The following is a 16,177-nucleotide window of genomic DNA, read 5'->3' on the forward strand; positions in this document are numbered from 1 at the left end:
TCAAACTCCATATTCAGGCTTCCTAGGGAGGTGGGGAGCCTCTCTCCCTTTCAAGTAGCTGCTGGACAAACACTTGTTAAGGGTGCCTTAAGCTGATCCTGCATTGTGCAGGGGGTTGGACTAGATGGCCTCTAGACATGCCCTTCTCTGGTGACACTGGACAACACAGCCCCCCTCTACAAGCCCCAGGGGCTTCCCTCCCTCAAGATATGCTGGCCTGGAATCTGCATCCACCAAACGTAAGCCTTTAGGGACAACAATGCAAGTGCCGCATGACATGCATCTGGGCCAGAAATACAGCAAGAGCGGCTTTATGCAGTTCAAATCTCTCTTATTGAAAGAAGACAGGCCATGTCGTTACAAGAAACAGATCTTGGCTAGCGCCATATAGCTTGCCTCTGAGTCAACACCTAAGAAGTCCTGCTGCATGAGCTCTTGACTTCCGAGGAGAACATGGATCTCTTTCCTATCGTTCTTGGTTCGCCTAGGCATGCGAGGGCGGCAGCGCTATCTGGATATCGGGCAGCAGGTTGCAGCTGGTGATGATGTCGATCTTGTCGGCTACGGCTTGCAGGTCTTCCAGGACGAGTCGGATGCTGTGCGAGGTGTTGATGATGCCGTTTTGGGAGTCGCTGAGCTGCCCGGTGATGGCTCCGATCTCTCGGATGGCTGTCTGGTAGACCTGTCTGATGGTGCTGTTAACATCGTGGTACAGGCGGGCGTTGCTCTCAATCAGCTTCTGTTGCAGCAGGGTGCTGTAGCGGCCGCGGTGCCTGATGTGGAGGGCCGGCTTCTCCTCCACTGCCACGGGAGACCCCACCTCTTCATTCCGGTAGACGATCAGTGGAGGTAGGTCTGGGCTGAGTAAGCAGGGTTCTGGTTTTGGCCCGCCAGGGTTCACATCGTCCTCCTCATCTGTTTCAGAGGCCTCCCCTAGGACTTTCACCCCAGAAAGGCTGGGGACCAAGGCCAAGGGCACAGAGGACAGGTAAGCCTCTTCCTCTGAATCGGTCTCTGAGGCTTCCCCTTCAACCACAGCGTTGCTCCTTGAGGTGGCCATCTTTACATCACCTACAGAGGGCAAGAAAGACTGAGAATGAATATACGGTTGCACGATGTGAGCGTGCGGAGAAGATGTCTGGATCCTTTCAGATGAGAAACTCTTACATCTTAGAGCTGTTGCCCATCAGAAAACATATAGATAATGCCCTTGGGCTTGGGGGGGGGCGGAATGCATCCCATTGGTGAAGCCAAATCATTTAATCTTGTGTGTGCCCCCAAGAGGCCCAGATCCACACCAAGAATCAGAAAGCAGAGGGTTTATCCCTCACTTGATGTTATATCCCTGCAGTTCATCAGAACTTCCTTATTTATTAATGAAAATATTTATAACCCACCTTTCTTGGTGTCACAAGGTTGCTTATAATAATAGAAACATTTTCACGGTCAAGGTTTTGACTTTCAAGGCCATTCACAGTCTGGGCCCAGAGTATCTGAGGGACCATCTAACTCCCCATGCCCCTTGCAGGGCTCTTCACTCTGCAAATTCCAAGAAGTTGGTGATCCCTGGCTTGCATGACGTTCACTCGCCTCACCAAAGGCTAGGGCCTTTTGGTCCTGGCCCCTGCCTGGAGGATTCAGCTCTTGGAAAAGCTAAAGGCCTTGACATGGTTCAGCAGGGCGTGCAAGTCAGAGCTCTTCTGCCAGGCATTCAGCTGAGGCCAGGCTAGGAAGATGTTGAGCTCCTATTCCAAATGTTCCAATGTTTACATTTTACCCAGAAATATGGCAGGTGGGAGGACTAAGTGTGGGGGTGGTAGCTGTACTGAGTTTTAATTTTGGATATTATTTTTAACTTATTTTATATCTGTTACTAGCTTCAAAGCCCGTTCCTAAGAATGGGCTCTGAAAGGGACCCCTCCCCTGGACCCTGGCCAGGCAGCTTAAGGTGGCTTTGGGCTGCAGCTCACAGCCGGATCAAGTGGGGTGGGCAAGGGCTGGCCAGCTCGTTAGCAGGGCCATGACAGAGCTCCTTAGCAGACAGTCAGCAGGCTGGGAGGCCCTCATGAACAGGCCCAGCCTAGCAGGCCAGTAGGCCCTCGTTAGCAAGCCCTCCACCACTATCCTTTGTCCAGGGCCCTCTCCCCATACCTGCTGCTGGCTCCAGGCACTGGGGCATCTGAGAGCAAAGAGGCTAGAGTCCAGGGTGGGAGGGCAGGAGCCAAAGGGACAGGGCCAAACAGGACAAAGCTGGCTGTACCCTGATTGGCCCTATTCCAACTTGGACAGCTGGACACATCCCACCCCTAGGCTGTTTCAGAAATATATAGAGGAACAACAATGGATAAGGATTAGCCACCTTGAGTTGGCTGGACCAGGAGCAGTGGCCTATAAATCTAATAAACAAACAAAAATAACACAACAAAGCTCAAACTCCCTCAAAAGCCTTACAGCACTTCCTGAAGGAAACGAGGGCTCACCTCTTCAGGTAGACCATTCCACAGAGATGGAACCAGGACAGAAAAGGCCAGGGCTCTGGCTGAGGCCAGAAAAGTGGGATAGCCAACAGATGGCCACAGCTAACACCCAGGATACTCCTAAGTTTGTGGCTATATATAATGGCAAGGAGTTCTTTTGGCTCACTGTGCATCAAGGTGGATGAGTTTTAAATTCACTGGCAGTCTTCAAGCAAATGTTGGATACACACTTTTCTTGGATGCTTTAGGATGCTTAGGGCTGATCCTGTGTTGAGCAGGGGGTTGGACTAGATGGCCTGTATGGCCCCTTCCAACTCTATGATTCTATGATTCTAAATCAAATTACTAGTCAGTTAAACTCAATTTAAACCATTGTTTTTTCTACATTAAGACTCATTCTTGCTGGCCTTAATATTTACAAGCCAGAAGGTCTTATTTTAGCATAATAACCTTTCAGGTTCATTTTAGTTATATCAGAAAATTAATTATTAGTTATTTACCACTTGAAATAGATAATTATAAAATCATTATAAGGTGAACTATCTCTCGTTTTCTAGGTTAATTGTTCATATTTGGACAACTTTTCTGTTGTACATTTCTGGTAGGAGAAAAATAATCATTAACAATAACCATCTAAATTGTTCTTATTTAACTAAACCAGCCTTTCTCAGTTTTTTTACCATTGAGAAATCCCTGAAACATTCTTCAGGCTTCGAGAAACCCCCCCAAGGCCCATTATGCACGGCCGCCGAAACGGCGATTTCGGGTCACATGGAAAACGTGGAGGGGGAAGACGCGACACATACCGGTTATGTATGGGGCGGGGCGCGACGGCGGCAAAACCCAGAGTAACCGATTATGCACGCGGCGATCCAGGCGCCGCTTCTGGTTGCGCCCCGGTCACCCGGAAGCTGCCCTTTCTTCCGCGTTTCACTGACGCAGCTTTTTCGGCGGCATGCACCGAAGCTGCGGCCGGTTGCAGCCGGCTCCGTGCGTTATCGGTGATTTTAGTCGCCGCCATTCCACCCCGAATGTGCGCTAAAACCCCCGTGCATAATGGGTCCAAGTGGCGCAATGGTGCAGAATAGGGTTGGGAAGCAGAGCTGTGGAGACACCCAGACAGGGCTCCTCCCCTTTCCACTTTCTCCAGGCCCATCATTGGCCATTTTGGGAGTTTGGAGCAGGTTGACATGGTCATATCTCCTGATAAACATTTTGTCAGGAATCAGGCTGAGCCCAGCCTGTGGAGTCCCAAGTGAAAGCACATCCGAAATCCAACAGTCGGTTGCAAATTTCCAAGAAGAGCTTTATTAGGCAAAGTCCACAGAAAGCTAAAGTAGGCCAAGATCTTCCTAAGCAAAGATCTTGATAATAACAAAGTACAAAAGAACAAACCAGGCAGTTATAGTGCTCACCAAATAAGGCAGGGGGGACGGGATGCATTTGGCGGGAAAGCGGGGAAGAAGCAGAGGGGGGTTGGTTCCCAGGCCACCAGATGGCCCGGAATCTTATCACGCAGTTGACACTTTGTTGAGACTCAAAGCTGTCTCCGCAAGGACACTTACAGTAAGATTGATACGTTCGCATGGAGTCCCTCCCGCTGGGAAAGGAAGGGAGGCAGAAGCATTGCCGACAGGTTTATCGCTTTATGGCCTTGGCCAGGGCCGGCTGGTGAGAGACCAAAAGGTATGTGGGAAGGCGAAACTTAGCTGGCACTGGGAATGTAGGGGCAGTCTTGGAGGCCAGAGAGATTTATAGAGTTACGACGGCTGGGCTTGCTAGGGCCCAGGAAATGAAAAGGTCATGAATCGGGGTTCACGACACTCGGCTCCCCTTAAGGCCTCCCCTTCTCCCTTGGTTCGGATCGGAACAAGCGGACCAAGATCACTGCTAAACATTGAACGGTTAAGAAAGACATATATATAGCGACCAAGTTGAAAATCCATTCAAAAATCACCATCCTGCGGGAGAGCCGACCCAGTTCTGACACCCTCCCACATTTAAGACTAACTTACCCTTATATTCATTTCCCAGGCCATCTCTGGGACCAAAGCTAAGAACATACAATATCTAGGACGACAATTAGAAATGTACAATACTAGAGAACACATGTAGATAAGCAGTCAGAGTGACAACATCCTTAGGAGCTAAAACCCAGTTTACACTGCAATAAGGAACATCAAATATAACAGTTAGAGCATTATAAAAGGGTTACACATGTCTTCTGGGGGGCTGGGGTACAGGATATTAGGTGCACACCCCAACAGTCAGGTCATCATCCAAACGGGGGCCGCGGAGGGCCCAATCGGGTCTCAGTTAAAAGTTCCCAGGTCAAGTTCCGAAGCTCTGCCAGCCCCACCCCCGCCAGAGCAGGGATTTCCCCCAAAGGCCTCGCAGCCACGCAGAGTCAGAGTCAGAGTTCGGTACCCCCACCAGGTCTAGAGCATATTACTTGCCAAAGAAGAATCCCAGGGGGAAAAGGGTTTCACCCGCGAGCAAAAGGCCAACGCCAGACCGCAACCTAAGCCCTCCCCCCACTTCACTGGAACAGAAAAGCACAATGAAAACTGGGGAGGAGCAAGCATGCGGGGCAAAGCCAAGGTTCTCCTCGGGAGCAAGGTGCTGCCTGGGCGAGGGACCGCGCAGGGCGGCTTGTCTGCTCCTCTCCTTCTCCAGTGGCCAAGTCAAACTCGAGGGTCGGGGTTTTGCAGGCAACCCCCCCACCGGGCTCGGTTGGTCATCAGCTGGAATGCTCACTTGTTTGGGCGGCCCCCCTTGGCTTGTCTCCCAGCTTCCGGAGGGAGCACAGGCTGGACCTTGCAATGAGTGGTGGGGTTTTTGGGGCCTATAAGACCCTGGCTCGCGGGCTTTCTCAGGTCACCCGCAAATAGTTCCTTTTTAATCCAACCAGTACTTTCTCCAAGTGTCTCCAACTGGGGGGGCAGGTTCGTAATTGGGGCACTTCTCCTTTCAGCCGCGCTCAGGGCCCGGGGTGGCGGGGGAATCCCTCCTGGGTGGGCTGAGTCGCCCCGAAGCCGTGGCTGGAGGCACACCCCCCCTGGTTGAATGCCTAGTTCTCCGCCACCGATGCTGGCGGGCGCGACGAGGGCTCGGTCCCCTTCCCTCTTTGTTCCAGGGGTACGGGCTTTCCCCGACACACTCCCAGCAGGTAAAGTCAGCTGGTGAGTTGTGGGTCTGTCAGGCGGAATTGCAGCGGCATTTGCCCAGTCCTCGTCTTGTGTCTCTAAGTTGCATTCAGGTGACCTGGGGCAGAGGCCCCCGTAGGTTCTGTTTTCAGGTCCTCCCCTCCGGATAGACAAGTCCCAATCCGGGAGGTACGACCCTCCGGTCCTACCTTGTGTCCAGGGCCTCTCTAGGTTTGCTGGTCGCCCCCAACCCCCAATCCCAGTCATTAGGCCCAGTCTCAGGGCTGGGGAAGAGGCGGCCCACAGGATCCTGTGGATGGTGGGCAGTTTCCTAACTCCTCCCATCGCCACAGCGACCTGTCCGGAGGACGGGGCTATTCCACTGGGGCCCACCTCGGTCGGGACGTGAGGGGCTGAGGGACCACTCACCGATTCCGTGGAGCTGGGGGGGTTCACCGGGCGGCTCGCAGGTCTCTCCTTCGAGGCTCCTCCGTTTCCTGAGTCCTTCCTGTCATTCCGAGTCAAAGCCCAGTGGTTCGCCCCCTTCGTGCCTGGGTCGTGCAATGCGATGCCAGTTTCAAAGGTGGGGGCGATTTTTGTTGGCCGCCCCGTCTCGGCGACGGAGCCCGGGAGCTTTGGGGTCGGAGCGGGTGGTGCCACGGGCAGTGCTACGGGGACACCCGGGGCAGCGTGGACTGTCTTCTCCCCTCCTGGCTTTGGCTCCGGGGGGCCCGATTCTTCGGATTCTGCGGCCCGAGTCCCCTTCTCACTGAGTGCCCCCAACAGCCTCGGGGTTAACTTCTCCGGGTGATTGGAGTTACTGCGATCTGGCAAGGGGGGCGTTGGGGCGCCCCCACTCCCCTTTTCGGGATTTTCGGAGGCTGTCCCTTCCGCTCCACTCCTCCACACCTTCCCCAAGCCTTTCCCTGGGGCTGGGGAGGGATCCGCTACAGTTCTTACTTCCCCAGGGAGCCCCCGGTTGGGGCTCACTCCCCTGGGCAGCGTCTTTAAAGACCCCTCTGGGCAACTGGAAGTAACTGGCTTGGGGTGAGGGGAGCAGGCACTCACCAGTTCCGTGTTGACGGGGGTCACAGGGGAATTTGGGTTAATTTCCCCGGCTTGCCTTCCTGCCATTTCGCTCCACTGTGCTTGCCGGCGGCCCTCCTGTGTGTCCCCTTTCTCTGGGCCGAAGATAGCTTTGTGCACCTCTCTCCTGCCGTCCAGGCTCTCATCTCCGCTGTCCTCAGCGCCGTAGTAGGGGGAAACATCCTCCCCCTCTTCCTCGGGGTAGCTCTCGTCGCTCTGGGCTTACAGGCTCTCTTCCCATTTGACCCATTTCTCTGGGCCGAAGATAGCTCTGTACACCTCTCTCCCGCCGTCCAGGCTCTCGTCTCCGCTGTCCTCAGCGCCGTAGTGGGGGGAAACATCCTCCTCCTCTTCCTCCGAGTAGCTCTCGTCGCTCTGGCCTCGCAGGCTCTCTTCCCATCTGACCCATTTCTCTGGGCCGAGGATAGCTCTGCAGACCTCTCTCCCGCCGTCCAGGCTCTCGTCTCCGCTGTCCTCAGCGCCGTAGTGGGGGGAAACATCCTCCTCCTCTTCCTCCGAGTAGCTCTCGTCGCTCTGGGCTCGCAGGTTCTCTTCCCATCTGTCCCATTTCTCTGGGCCGAGGATAGCTCTGCAGACCTCTCTCCCGCCGTCCAGGCTCTCGTCTCCGCTGTCCTCAGCGCCGTAGTGGGGGGAAACATCCTCCTCCTCTTCCTCCGAGTAGCTCTCGTCGCTCTGGCCTCGCAGGCTCTCTTCCCATCTGTCCCATTTCTCTGGGCCGAGGATAGCTCTGCAGACCTCTCTCCCGCCGTCCAGGCTCTCGTCTCCGCTGTCCTCAGCGCCGTAGTAGGGCGAAACATCCTCCTCCTCTCCCTCGGAGTAGCTCTCGTCGCTCTGGGCTCACAGGCTCTCTTCCCATCTGACCCATTTCTCTGGGCCGAGGATAGCTCTGCAGACCTCTCTCCCGCCGTCCAGGCTCTCATCTCCGCTGTCCTCAGCGCCGTAGTAGGGGGAAACATCCTCCCCCTCTTCCTCGGGGTAGCTCTCGTCGCTCTGGCCTCGCAGGCTCTCTTCCCATCTGACCCATTTCTCTGGGCCGAGGATAGCTCTGCAGACCTCTCTCCCGCCGTCCAGGCTCTCGTCTCCGCTGTCCTCAGCGCCGTAGTAGGGGGAAACATCCTCCTCCTCTCCCTCGGAGTAGCTCTCGTCGCTCTGGCCTCGCAGGCTCTCTTCCCATCTGACCCATTTCTCTGGGCCGAGGATAGCTCTGCAGACCTCTCTCCCGCCGTCCAGGCTCTCGTCTCCGCTGTCCTCAGCGCCGTAGTAGGGGGAAACATCCTCCCCCTCTTCCTCGGGGTAGCTCTCGTCGCTCTGGCCTCGCAGGCTCTCTTCCCATCTGACCCATTTCTCTGGGCCGAGGATAGCTCTGCAGACCTCTCTCCCGCCGTCCAGGCTCTCGTCTCCGCTGTCCTCAGCGCCGTAGTGGGGGGAAACATCCTCCTCCTCTTCCTCCGAGTAGCTCTCGTCGCTCTGGCCTCGCAGGCTCTCTTCCCATCTGACCCATTTCTCTGGGCCGAGGATAGCTCTGCAGACCTCTCTCCCGCCGTCCAGGCTCTCGTCTCCGCTGTCCTCAGCGCCGTAGTGGGGGGAAACATCCTCCTCCTCTTCCTCCGAGTAGCTCTCGTCGCTCTGGCCTCGCAGGATCTCTTCCCATCTGACCCATTTCTCTGGGCCGAAGATAGCTCTGCAGACCTCTCTCCCGCCGTCCAGGCTCTCGTCTCCGCTGTCCTCAGCGCCGTAGTGGGGGGAAACATCCTCCTCCTCTTCCTCCGAGTAGCTCTCGTCGCTCTGGGCTCGCAGGTTCTCTTCCCATCTGTCCCATTTCTCTGGGCCGAGGATAGCTCTGCAGACCTCTCTCCCGCCGTCCAGGCTCTCGTCTCCGCTGTCCTCAGCGCCGTAGTGGGGGGAAACATCCTCCTCCTCTTCCTCCGAGTAGCTCTCGTCGCTCTGGCCTCGCAGGCTCTCTTCCCATCTGACCCATTTCTCTGGGCCGAGGATAGCTCTGCAGACCTCTCTTCCGCCATCCAGGCTCTCGTCTCCTCTGTCCTGAGCGCCGTAGTGGGGGGAAACATCCTCCTCCTCTTCCTCCGAGTAGCTCTCGTCGCTCTGGCCTCGCAGGTTCTCTTCCCATCTGTCCCATTTCTCTGGGCCGAGGATAGCTCTGCAGACCTCTCTCCCGCCGTCCAGGCTCTCGTCTCCGCTGTCCTCAGCGCCGTAGTAGGGGGAAACATCCTCCTCCTCTCCCTCGGAGTAGCTCTCGTTGCTCTGGGCTCACAGGCTCTCTTCCCATCTGACCCATTTCTCTGGGCCGAAGATAGCTCTGCAGACCTCCCTCCCACCGTCCAGGCTCTCGTCTCCGCTGTCCTCAGCGCCGTAGTAGGGGGAAACATCCTCCTCCTCTCCCTCGGAGCAGCTCTCATCGCTCTCCGGGTATGTTGCCCGGCAGGTTCCCCCCCATTTGCCCGGTCCAAAGAGGGGCCAACGCACCCCTCCCGGATAGCCGAGGATCTCTTCATCATCATCATCACTCTCCTCAGGGCTAGGGATGCAGCTCCCTGCTTGGGGAGATGCCCCGGCGGCGGGCGGTCTTCTGGGTCTCCCTCCCCCGTGGTCGACGGCACTCGGGTCTGTCACCCCACCTGGTCTCCCGACAGAACACTCCTGCCTTGTCGGTGGGGCCGGGGCAGCGGCCGCTGCTGGCGTGGCGGGGCCGGAGTCTGTAGTCTGTTGCCACTCCCAGCGCCCCGGTGGTGCCTGAACGGCCCCGAAGTTCTGGTAATTCTGGGCTTCCCCTTTAAGCTGGGCAATCACCTTTCGCTGCTCTATCACGCAGTGGATCAGCTCCTCCAACTCCTCCGCTCTGACCGGGCGCTGGGGCCCCTCTTCGCGAAAGTCCATCCCGGTGAGGTCTAGTACTTCATCCTCCAGGTCCCAGGGTACCTGGAGGTCTGGCAGCTTCCTCAGGGGTAAAGGGGCAGGGGCCCCTACCGTGGCCATCTGTGCGCGCTGTGCCTCGGCCGGACCCGGTGGGTTGGGCCAGTCCCAGGGCGAGCTCCCCACTGGCAGGTGGGCTGGCAGGCCCCCAGCATCCTCGGGCCTGTGGGTGAACAGCCGAGCCGGTCCTGGCATTGCTGTTCGCGATCGTTCTAGGGGTGAGAGCATTCAGTCCTCAGCAGCCCCTTCGGCGCCCACTGCAGCATGGAGCCTTAGCCGCGGCAGGCCCGTCTGCGCACCCCCATCCGGCGGGTAAAGAAAAGAGTTTTCCCCCCGAGTCCTCTCCCGGAGCCACTGCCATGTTCAGGCGAGGCCATCGGTGCCAAGGTTGGGGAGGGAGGTGGATCACCGTTCGCTGTTGTCCCCCAGCTGGGGGCCGCTCAGTGAAGTCTGACCCTGAGTCCTCCGGTGGTGCCGCTGCCATGGGAGGCGAGGCTCTCCAGCGGATGGATTAACAGGGAGAAAGTGGTTATTATCAATTTGTCAGGAATCAGGCTGAGCCCAGCCTGTGGAGTCCCAAGTGAAAGCACATCTGAAATCCAACAGTCGGTTGCAAATTTCCAAGAAGAGCTTTATTAGGCAAAGTCCACAGAAAGCTAAAGTAGGCCAAGATCTTCCTAAGCAAAGATCTTGATAATAACAAAGTACAAAAGAACAAACCAGGCAGTTATAGTGCTCACCAAATAAGGGAGGGGGGACGGGATGCATTTGGCGGGAAAGCGGGGAAGAAGCAGAGGGGGGTTGGTTCCCAGGCCACCAGATGGCCCGGAATCTTATCACGCAGTTGACACTTTGTTGAGACTCAAAGCTGTCTCCGCAAGGACACTTACAGTAAGATTGATACGTTCGCATGGAGTCCCTCCCGCTGGGAAAGGAAGGGAGGCAGAAGCATTGCCGACAGGTTTATCGCTTTATGGCCTTGGCCAGGGCCGGCTGGTGAGAGACCAAAAGGTATGTGGGAAGGCGAAACTTAGCTGGCACTGGGAATGTAGGGGCAGTCTTGGAGGCCAGAGAGATTTATAGAGTTACGACGGCTGGGCTTGCTAGGGCCCAGGAAATGAAAAGGTCATGAATCGGGGTTCATGACACATTTAATATTAATTAACCCCCACCCATTCAGGAAATCCTTCCAAGGCTGTCAAGAAACATGAGGGTTTCACAAAACCCTGGGTGAGAAAGCCTTAACTAAACCAATAACAAACACTGTATAGTATAGATTCAAGTGGCTAGCTGTGTTGGTCTGAAGTAGCACAACAAAATTTGGCTTCTTTAAAACACAAAAAGATTTATTCAAGGTGTGAGCTTTCATGTACACACACACTTCCTCAGACAATGGAAAAGGGATCAGTACTCACAACTTGAATAAATCTTTATGAGACTCAAATTTTATTATATAGTATATGTATTCGTGTATTTACTTAAATATCCATGAGGATACATTCACAAAAATCGTAAGATTTCTGGAGTATTCTGCTCAAAATAATTCACTTTGTATTGCTTGCTGCTTCCTCCTCATACTTGTTAATATCTCCTCCTTACCCAGATGTATTCCACCGCAAAAAGGAGGCGGTTGTTAATATTATTTTAAAACCTAAATTTAAACTTATATTTGATGGAATTTTATTATATTATTCATGTAACTAATTTTGTATTGGTTGTTTAAATCTGATGTTACTCGCCTTGATTGGTTGTTTTAAATCTTATATTACCCAAAACTTCTTGAAACTTAACACTGAAGAGATAACAGGTTGATTCTGTGTGCATAGATTTGCAGAGAGCTGAGGTGTCTTGAGTATGCTTGTTTTATAACATTTTTCCTGTGAGGAGACCTGTTATCTCTGCAGACACAAATTCACAGTTTTGAGGATTGCAAAACCAGAAAGAAAAAATGTCTAAAATAATGCCCTCTGGGAGAGCATGACATTGTCAATGGATTAATGGCATTCATTTACCAAACATTTTGGACATTGCATGAAAATACAGCCACAAGCAACATAATTAAAAACTAATCCATATTCCATGATGAATAGCCTTTGGACTATAATGTATCTTAATCGAATATGATCTTTAAATAGATTTTCCTTTAAAAAAACATTCTATTAAAGATCCAATTAAAAATTTAAAACCCAGTTTAAACCACTGCCGACAACCTCTGAATGTTGGAAACAAAAGAATCCTGGCCACATGTAGCAAAACACAGATACCTCAGCTTGCAGACTTTACTGTTCTACAGCAAACAGGGCCGGACAGAAAAGGGATAGAGGAAACATCGACCATGATCAACGACTTGCTTCAGAGGACAACCACCCACAATCCCAAAGCTGAGCAGCTCTTCAAAACCTGCACCCTCCGAGCGGCGGCTGTCTAATTCCAAACAACAAGAGCATGCAGAGTGTGTGTGGGAAAGACAGTTCTCTCGGTCACCCCTCCTTCCAAGATCTTTCCCAACATGTTTCCCTCCCCCCCGCCCTGCGTCAGCAGAACAGCGATCATGCCTTTCTGCTAGTTTCTTAGTTTCTCCAGCCTATGCCCGATCTGGAAGCCAGCCCTGCTGATTTCGCTCACGTCCCAGCCAAAAGGGCCCAAGACTGCACAACCGGAATCCTCTTCTCCACCCGCCTCCCGTCCCCAAGCCTACCTGACCCACCTCCCTTCTCACGCTGCAGCGGCCAAACGAAGCATGCGCGCCGCCATCTTGGCCGATCACATGACGCCTGCATGTCACGTGATCACAGAGTGCCCTCCCCTGCGGGATGACGGGAAGCCCGCGCATGCGTGAAGGGGCTCTGCGAGCGGCGAGGAATCTGTGGGTTGGGGAGTTTTGGTTGCCAACCTCCAGCCCAACACGCCAATCCAGAAATCGTCCTGTACGATAAAAATACCTTCGCCATCAGAACAGGGTTCTTTTGTTTTGCAAAACTATTATATCCAACTATTTCGAAATAATGCATGTCAATTTTACAAAATTTCTTGTTTCAGACGTTGTCCACACGAAGACCCCCGGTTGACACTTCGGTTCTGGAACAAAAAAACCCCAAATGCCAGCAGTTAGGACCTACAAAGGCTGCACGTCTGCCTCGCTTTTGAAATTATATTACTCATATTATGCACAATTTAAAAAAAAAATTGGAATTAAAAAATATGTCCAGCCTGATAGCCAAACGGCCCAATTATGGGTCTTTTGCCCACACCCAATGAATCACACTGAGAGAAAATCCTTTTTTATATTTTTACTCCAGAAGAAATAGAGACTAGGGTTGTGTCTGAATTGGCTGTTCCAGGCCTAGGCAGCCAGCAGGGGCCAGTGCGTAACTTGGCACACCCTCCTCGCTGGGGGATACTTGTGACAGCTCGGCAGACACAGAGATATCTCATCTGATAGGCTGCAGCCTCTGCTTCCCCCCACTCCAACCTCACACCTTTTATTCAGATGCATTCTGGTTCAGTTTAACTCCTATTGTGTAATGTAGTCCTGTTACCAAGACTGTGCAGTTTAAACATATGGTGAAGAAATATATGTAGTTTCAGGTGGTCTAAACAGAATAAAACGAAATTCAATAGGGACAAATGTAAAGTTCTGCATTTAGGTAGGGAAAACCAAATACACCAATATAGGATGGGGTAGACTTGTCTTGGCAGTAGCATGTGCGTAGACTATACATTGAACATGAGTCAGCAGTGTGACTTGGTGGCTAAAAAGGCAAATGGGGATCAGAGTATCGTGTCCAGATCACGGGAGGTGATGGTACCGCTTTACTCTGCTCTGTTTCAGCCTCACTTGGAGTACTGTGTTCAGTTTTGGGCACCCCAGTTGAAGAGGGATGTAGACAAACTGGAGCATGTCCAGAAGAGGGCAACAAAGATGGTGAGGGTTTTTGGAGACCAAGACATATGAAGAAAGGTTGGGGGAGCTTGGTCTGTTTAGCCTGGAGAGGAGACGACTGAGAGGGGATCTGATAACCATCTTCAAGTATTTAAAAGGCTGCCATATGGAGGATGGAGCAGAGTTGTTCTCTGTTGCCCTGGATGGACCGACCAGAATGAATGGGATGAAATTAATGCAAAAGAAAGTCCATCTAAGCATCCAGAAGAAGTTCCTGACAGTTAGAGCGGTTTCTCAGTGGAACAGGCTTCCTCGGGAGGTGGTGGGTTATCCATCTTTGAAAATTTTTAAACAGAGGCTGGATAGCCCTCTGACGGAGAGGCTGATTCTGTGAAGGTTTAAGGGGGTGGCAGGTGACAGTGGATGAGCGAGACGGTTGTGAGTGTCCTGCATAGTCAGGGGGTTGGACTAGATGACCCATGAGGTCCCTTCCAACTGATTCTATGATTCTAGGTGAGAATTTCATCACTGTTGTCTTCCTCATTTTGAATTTGCAGGGAGAAATTTCTATGGCATTTAAAATGTAGATTGTTTAATAATATGGAAATAGAAACTTATTTATGAAGTTGTTGAGTTCAGCATGAATAATCAGAGGCCTTTTCTTTAGTCACAGAGTTTCACTTCTTCTTCCGTAAATGCTTGAGATGGAGTGAAAAAACACGAAAACCCAGCAATTCCCCCCTCCCCGGTAATTTTGAAACTCTGGTTTTATATTTCCTTCCTCTAAAATACCAAAGATTTCCCGCATACACATCGTTTGTGCTGTATTTTGGGGCCCCTTGAGAAATAGCAGGAATGATATGAGGTCTGATTTAATGAGCACGTCAAGATTCTGAACCTATATCCAGGGCTGCCAGCCTCTTGCTGGGGCCACAATAACCACAGATCTCCGGTCTACAGAGATCAGACCCCCCAGAGAAAATGCCTGCTTTGGCATTGCATCCTGCTCAGGTCCCTCCCCAAATCCCACCCTCTCTAGGCTTCGCTCCCAAATCTCCAGGAATTTCCCAACCCAAGGAAAAAATGGGGAATCATCTCCACATGTATTCCGATCATGGCTACAGATTCCCCTGCATTGTTGCTATTTGTCGGCTCTCATTTGGAAAACGTATGGAGGTTTTTGTGTGTGTGTGTGTGTGTGGTGGGGGGACGCAGCAAAGAGCGGGTGTGGTTCGTAGAGGAGGGGAACTTGGCAGGGTAGAATCCACCTTCCCAAGCAGCCAAGTGACCTTTGCTTGGAGGTCTACAACCAGGGAGGCACCAATAAACAAAAACTGGGATATACAGTAAATGGAAAATACTAGGAAAAAAGAGGGGGCTGTGTAATCATGATTCTGAAACTACAGTAAATAATACCTCCAAAACTGCAAAATAGTCATAGCCATTTAGAAAGTATCATAAAGGCAATCATAAGTAATGACCAAGCATTACTGTAAATTTGTGTACAATAAACAAGTGTAATACAAAAAGTAGATCAGACAACACATCAACAGGTTAGTTCCAATTGAAGTCCAAACGAGGATCTGGTAGTTCCCCATTTTTCAGGGTAGTTTCTACAGTGGACCTAAATGATTGAGGTGAAACAATGTAATAATACAAAGTCTCAAAAAATTGCAATTTATAATTTTAAAATAGTCATGTGCATAAATTTTATTCTTACCCAACTGAAATAACAGTCAGAGTAGTTCAGCAGTGGAATAGGCTGCCTAAGGAGGTGGTGAGCTCCCCCTCACTGGCAGTCTTCAAGCAAAAGTTGGATACACACTTTTCTTGGATGCTTTAGGATGCTTTGGGCAGATCCTACGTTGAGCAGGGGGTTGGACTATATGGCCTGAATGGTCCCTTCCAACTCTATGATTCAATGATTCTATGATTCTAATATTATCCAGTTCTTCAAGGAAATAAATAACGACTTAGAAGAATTCTTCAAAAAATGAACTAATTCTATAATGAAAAATAACTTGATTAGAACGATGTATTTGTTATAAGAGTTGTATAAAACAAAACATAATGGTACTTACTCTTACATCAATGGTACATTTCAAGATGCTCCTAGCCTGCTTAATGATCCATGGAAGGAATAAATTACAATTCCATAGTATATCCTTATCTGTGAATGATTTTATGTTATGTTTCTACTTGCTAATCAAGGTTAATCAAGGATAGTAATTAAGGTTGCTAATCAAGATTAAATTAGCCATTTAAAGGGAAATTCCTAATTACCATTTGTAATAGCAACACCGTGGTGTTTGATCTTTATTATGTGTTTTTTATGTCGTTCTTTATTAGGAGTTAAGATTCTTCTTGTGAGTAGAGTGACTATGAGAAGTTATCTATTCCTGGGTATAAACACATACACACAAGCTTGGGTTTTATTGTTTAGCCCCTGATGGGTTTCTTGGCCTTTTACATATAATCTCCATGTTTACAATTTGTTTCTGCTCTTTTAGCTATTTTCCAGTATTTACCACGTTGGCAACCACATGGTGTGAGGAAATCCCTGTGCACAATAGGATGATGCTGTCTGAACGGTCATCAAGGACTGCAGAAAACCATTCCTTCCCCTCTGAACA

At 51.4% G+C, this 16,177-nt stretch overlaps 1 protein-coding gene across 3 annotated transcripts; it reads right to left on the reverse strand.

The window, feature by feature from the left end:
- Positions 1–310: 310 nt before the first annotated feature.
- BLOC1S3 (biogenesis of lysosomal organelles complex 1 subunit 3) lies at positions 311–12,468 on the reverse strand. 3 transcript variants are annotated; one of them, XM_077336633.1, is made up of 2 exons: positions 12,369–12,468; positions 311–1,071 (listed from the first exon to the last, which is right to left on the reverse strand). In XM_077336633.1, the coding sequence occupies exons 1-2, from the start codon at positions 12,439–12,441 to the stop codon at positions 485–487; spliced, it is 660 nt and encodes a 219-aa protein (XP_077192748.1). In that variant the 5' UTR covers positions 12,442–12,468; the 3' UTR covers positions 311–484. The 3 variants fall into 3 exon arrangements, with proteins under 3 accessions (XP_077192748.1, XP_077192746.1, XP_077192749.1); XM_077336631.1 differs by having other exon boundaries at positions 12,360–12,465; XM_077336634.1 differs by lacking the exon at positions 12,369–12,468 and adding an exon at positions 11,926–12,142.
- Between the last annotated feature and the right edge of the window lie 3,709 nt (positions 12,469–16,177).

The sequence above is a fragment of the Paroedura picta genome, chromosome 5 (assembly GCF_049243985.1).
Source record: "Paroedura picta isolate Pp20150507F chromosome 5, Ppicta_v3.0, whole genome shotgun sequence".
NCBI classification, from domain to species: Eukaryota; Metazoa; Chordata; class Lepidosauria; order Squamata; family Gekkonidae; genus Paroedura; species Paroedura picta.

Bases quoted from the DNA above. Each gene is read 5' to 3' on its own strand.
- BLOC1S3 (XM_077336631.1), bottom strand. From the start codon at position 12,441: ATGCAGGCGTCATGTGATCGGCCAAGATGGCGGCGCGCATGCTTCGTT. The intron at 1,072-12,359 runs GTAGGCTTGGGG...TGCCCTCTGTAG, and splicing joins TGAGAAGGGAGGTGGGTCAG to GTGATGTAAAGATGGCCACC.